At 38.3% G+C, this 6029-nt stretch overlaps 1 protein-coding gene across 1 annotated transcript in view; it reads right to left on the reverse strand.

The window, feature by feature from the left end:
• Positions 1-1860: 1860 nt before the first annotated feature.
• Positions 1861-6029, reverse strand: part of SLC39A8 (solute carrier family 39 member 8) — a 95041-nt gene continuing 90872 nt past the window's right edge. Inside the window, exon 8 of the mRNA XM_044682355.1 lies at positions 1861-3139. Coding sequence (XP_044538290.1) covers positions 2990-3139 — 150 coding nt within the window. The 3' untranslated portion in view covers positions 1861-2989. The remainder of the gene's footprint in view (positions 3140-6029) is intronic.

A 6029-nucleotide genomic window follows, 5' to 3' on the forward strand; every position in this document is an offset into this window, starting at 1 on the left:
ACCTTCACTACTCTCCTGCTTTGGCATCCAAACACAGTATTGACTCCAAGATAGAAGGTAAGGGTTTAAAAAAAAAAAGAGGTTTCAGATATCCAACAGTCATTTGAAGACTCACTGTTATAGAGAAATTAAGGATGAATAATGTGGGCATCATCTGCACTGCTTCAACTGAGTCCATGGAAGTCTCCAAATAAAATAATATGGAGGGAGAAGAGAAAAGAACAACATTTAGCAGATATGTCCTGGTGACGATCCAACAAAAGGGCCTGAGGAGGAACAAATAGGTAGAAGAACCTGGAGAGTATAATGTCATAAAAACCTAGAGAGGATCAAGAAGGAGGTGTTAACATGTCCTATTTACAGTGGAATTGTGTGTTGGTTTTAGGGGGAGTTTGGGTGGGAGAGAGAAAAAACATAAAACATGTAACTAAGGAAAATATTAAAAATTAAAGTAAAAAATAGGAAAATAGAAAAAAAAACAATGTCACATTATTAGATTTGGCAATCAAGATGTTATTGGTAACTTTGGAGAAAGCAATTTCAGTTTAAAAATGATTGGGTTCAAAGTCAAACTGCAGTTAAGAGAGTGAGAAGGGGGAAAAGTGGAGGCACTGATTGTAGATGACCTTATCAAGGAGTTCACTCACAAGAGGGAAAAGAGATATGCGGGAGCAGGGACGGAGGGGTGAAGGGTTTTTTGAGGCTGAAGGAGACATGGGTATGTTTTTAGGCAGCACATTTTTTAGTTTTTAGGCTTATTTAGCCAGTAGAGTGAAAATAAGTGAGAGAGCAGGGATGACAGAGAGGGCAATCTGCTAGAAAAACAGGATAGAACAGGATAAAGCATGCAACTAGAGAGATTTGTCTCGGCAAGGAGGAGGATGACGATTTCATGTGAGACAGAAGTGAAGGAGGTTATGGTGAAAGGCATCTCAGTGATCTGACTAAAGAGAGAAGAGGAAGCACCCAATAAAAAGCCTCCATTTTTTCCAGTGAAATATGAAGCGCTGTTCGGAGCAGACTGTGGAGGAGCTGAAGGAGACATGAGAAAGGATGAGGAGGTTCGGAAAAGCAGTTGTGAGAGGGATTGTTAAGTCGATGGTGGAGGCATAAAAGGAGAGCGTTGCTGCAGTGAGGGCCCAATTTTGATTATAAAATATAAATTTGTAGTGAAGGCAGAACACATTGTTCTCAGGAACAATGACACAGGTAAAGAATTGCGGCATATCGTATGTCAAAGTTTATTTTTTTTTCTGAAAGGAAGCTTACAGATGCCATCATTTCATAGTTTCAATAACTTTACTATTTTGTTGACTGGAAACTGAAAAATTGTCATCAATGTCATGTAACATATAAAACAGAACATGTTTATCAAGTCCATTTATTGCCACATAAAAACACTGTACAATTGGAGGGGAAGGTTCACCACTGATTTTACAAACTAACAATCATTTATTTTCACATTTTAAAATATTCTTATTTTAAGGTGACATGGGAGCGTGAATTATTCTACACACATATACAAAATATAGAGTTAAAATCATTTAGGACAATTCACCAGTAGTATTATCTCCTAACTGAATGGACAGATTAGTCTCTGCTGTATTCTTATTGCAATGTAGAAAAATAACCTGAGTTATTTTGTATTGAGGTTGTTGTTGTTCAATTGTTTCAGTTATTGTGACTCTTTGTGACCCCATTTGGGTTTTTGGGGGGTTTTTTTTGGCAAAGATACTGGAGTAGTTTGCCATTTTCCTCTCCAGCTCATTTTACAGATGAGGAACTGAGGCAAACAGGATTAAGTGACTTGCCCAGGGTCACATAGCTAAGTGAGCATTAGAGGCTGGATTTGAACTCATGTCTTCCTGACTCCAAGCCCAGCATTCTATTGAGAGGCTTATTAAACTATAAAGAAAAAATATCAACTGATGATTCAAAAAATTGGTCATTTCCCATAAGGAAATTATGATTCCCCCCTTCCATTAACCCTTGATTTTATAACAGTCCAGCTGCTTTTAGTGCATTTATAAAAACCTCACTGAACTAACATTGATCCTTCTTTAGAACTGATTAAAATGTTTTTGTCTTTTTTTGTGAACAAATAACCCCTTTAGAAAACGTGTATTGCATATTGATACTGAGCACTGCCATCTCCCTAAATGTTGATCTGCCATTCGGTAACAACAGAGGCTACAATAGCATTTGTGCCTGCCATACAGGCAGTTCTAATTTTAGAATAAAATCTTCTGGCCTAACAAGCCCAACTCTGGGTGAAATTGGCCCTTTGGGGTAAAATATCTATAAAAGTTCAGAGTGCACAAGGCGGATTAAATTTTTTGGAATGTCTAGAATGTTCAGGTTTTTCATAAGCTTTTTTTTATTTTTAAAAGGGGCTTTCCAAATATATCTACAAGTCTTTGAGCCACATAAAAAGAGAGCAGATCAAAAGCTGAAAATGATATCTTTCTTGTTTGTATTAATAATTAAGATCTCAGCCCCACTTACATGTGTGCTGAAATAGTTTTGATTCTCTTCCATGTTTTTTTTGATGGTCTTGCCCATGAAATCACTGCAACAAATTAATGAAAATTAACCTGCCTGGAAACCACTTGAGCTTTTGCTCCCATCCCAGAATTATTAAGATCTGGAAAAACCTGTATTAATTTTTCTTCACCTTCGTGATGTATTTGCCAGAGTCATATGGAATGCATGGGGCTCAACTGCCTGGCAGTTCTCTGCCACATATAACATACAACACTGTTTACCAAGGAACTAGTAAGCTGTATTTAACTGAAAAACATTTTGTAACACATGGTTGATGAGCCCTTTTGCAGGCCTGGAAACTGGCTGGTTTTCTGTGACTTGCAAAAGAAAACAAGATTGTCTTTTAACTCAGTAGATCGACTGAAAGCCCCCGCGCAGACTAAAAGAATTCTTCATTTTTTATTGGTTAATTGTCTTCATTAACTATGCCATCTTCAAAGTCAGATTACTCCAACTCAATTTCTCCTGCAAACAGGGTAATGAGAAGTATAGCTGTGAATCCTGTTAGCAGACCAGCATTCTGAATAATGAAGAAGGTCAAATCTGTTTTTCTTCCAGTTACTTTTTCTCTTAGCATATCATTCATCTCCGGGAACTAGGGAGAAAAAAAGTTAGATTTTTAGATAACTGTTGCCATCTTGTGGTGAAATAATACTTTAGCCTGAAATTCACAGAATCAAGGAATTAATCAGTCTGAAAGAGACCCTTGAAGTCACCTAGGACAATCGCCTCATTTTATATCTGAGGAAAGTAAGGCCAGAGTCACACAGGTAGGTAGCAGAGCTGAATCATGAACCTGTTTCCTCTAATGACAAATCCAGAGCTTTTTATACCCTATCAAATGATTAATCATTGAGTTAGTGTTCCAGTTCAGCTGTTGAAATGCATCCGGACAAATGGAATTACAGAGGAAAAATTGCCTTATCACCAAAAGTGGAAAAAATCAAAATCATCTTTAATGGAATAAAATTAGTCATACTTCAGAGGGCTCAGGATGAAACTCCTGAGACCCTTCTGTGCCTTTGTCTTGATTTCTATCCTTCCTTACACCCTAGCTCTTTATTGCCCTTTCCCCTTTGGTTCTATTCACCACTTAGCCAAGAAAGAAATGTAAAACACCTCATTTCAACAGAAGCAACTAGAACTAGGTGTCACGCTTACAGTCCAGTTTCTGTGTCAATACCTGAAAATGCCATCTGCTTGGGCAGCTCCCCAAAGATGATGTGCTAAATGCCATAATCCCTTTGTGAATACCCACCAGTATAAAGATTCAGAGAATCACCGAGCAATCACAACAAACACAGGTGCCATGGACAGAGGTGAAAATGAATTACATCCCACATAGGATTATGGCAAGAAAAAAGTGAGATAATAAATGAAGAATTTTTCAAAGGTTAAAATCTTCACATAAGGTAGTATGATTGGTAGTTATTAACAAAAAATATTATTATTAATATTTGTAGTAATGGTAGTAGATGGCAGATAGAGTTGACTCAAGAGCTGGGAAGACCTAGATTCAAAACCTGCCTCTGCCACATCCTGACTATGGGACCCCCTGAGCAAGTCATTTAACTGCTAGGGTCAGTGAGATCAGAGTGGGAAATTGATAAAGAGCATTTTGCACCCCTTTGCTAAATTTCAATCCCCCATGCTACCATCTTCACATTAAGAGGTGTGACCTTGTCACTGTGGGCACTTCTCCAGTGGAGTGGCTGAACACCTCATTATTTTATGAGCACCCTTAACTGGTTCTCAGATCGGAAAAATCTCTCCATTGAAGCCTGAACTTTTTCCTGCTTAGGAGAAACAACTAATTTATGCTCTGCTAAAATGGCCCTCAAGAATAACTGTGGGAGGAGAAACACAGAAGAAAAACAACTGCTTGAATGGGCTGATGGGGATATTATTGAGGATGTAGACACTAAACAATAACTCGTCCAACTATCAATAATAGGGAATTAGGTCTTGATCAGCGATACGTGTAAAACCCAATGAAACTGTGCATCGGCTAAAAGGGGTTGGAGGGTTAGGGGGAGAGGGAAAGAACATGAAACATGTAACTATAGGAAAATATTCAAAAGAAAAATAAAAAATAAATGATTCAAAAAAATAAAATAGTCCTCAAGAACCTAAAGTCATGGGACAACTAGATGGCACAAAAAATAGAGTGCCATGCTTAGGGTGGAGAGGACCTGGGTTCAAATCTGTCCTCATATTCTTTCTAGCTGTGTGCTCCCAGGCAAGTCAACCCCAATTGCCTGCCTCTTGCTGCTCTTCTAACTTAGAACTGCTACTAAGGCAGAAGGTAAGGGTTTTAAAAAGAGCCTAGGATCACCTCCACACCCTAAGGAGACACAGAAGGAGGGTTTCAGCAAAGAGCTGTCCCTCTTGGCTGATTTGCATGAAGAGAATTCTTAAACTATAAGGTAAAAAAAATTCCTAAACTATAAACTGATCTTACCAGGAATTCAATAAAAATATTATCATAGATCCAGTAAAGTAATAATAGCAGAAGATCTAATGATGATATTAATAAAATTATCATATCTTGAACAAGTAGCATTATTACAGGGATTAAGGATTAAAATTTTGTGATTTCACTGTATAAGGAACTCCCAGGTGAGGAAACCCCTTCTAGTGGTACGAGTCAGTACCTGCTATGCAACTTTGAGTCTACAGGAACACAGAGAAGGTAGTGGTGTCAAAATCAAGAGAAAACTGTATATAAGCATCTCTATGGGCTGCGCATTCCCTTAGAAAACCACTTATTAATGTTATCTATGGTCTATCACCTTTTACTTATTTTTTAACCAATATCTAGAGTGTTGTGGGCCATGATGCCATGGGTGGTGTGTTTGATATCTCCGGGTTAAATGATTTGGCCAGGACTGTCACAAATGTCCAGGAAATGACATAAGTCAGACTTGATCTCAGGATTTCCTATCTTCAAAGCCAACTCTCTATGCACTGTGCCATACTGTAATAGAAATACATGTTTATAAAGGCTCTAGATGACCCAACAGGGTAAACAAAATAATTTTTTGGAGGTAAAGGAAGAACTAGCACTACCTATGGTATAAAAGGGCGGGGGGGGGGAGCGGAATCTCCTTTTGCCTACTAAGAGAAGCTGAAGATAAAAGGCTTGATTTGGAGGCAAGAAGGTATAGAGGAGATCATTAATTTATCTATGAATGGCTCTGAAGTAAAATCATTATGAGCCAAGCAGCTCTAAAAGTGAAGAAAAGAGTCCCTACTGCTGGCACATAAACAGGTTCATTCTCTAGAAAGCCATCCATGATTCATTTAATGATCTTCTGGTCATCTAGTCTTCTAACAGATTGAAACACACTCTTCTCTCTCCTTCTTTCCACTTCTCTCTCTCTCTCTCTCTCTCTCTCTCTCTCTCTCTCTCTCTCTCTGTCTCTCTCTCTCTCTCTGTCTCTCTCTCTCTCTCTGTCTCTCTCTCTCTCTCTCTGTCTCTCTCT

This window comes from Gracilinanus agilis, chromosome 6 (genome assembly GCF_016433145.1).
Source record: "Gracilinanus agilis isolate LMUSP501 chromosome 6, AgileGrace, whole genome shotgun sequence".
Classification (NCBI taxonomy): domain Eukaryota; kingdom Metazoa; phylum Chordata; class Mammalia; order Didelphimorphia; family Didelphidae; genus Gracilinanus; species Gracilinanus agilis.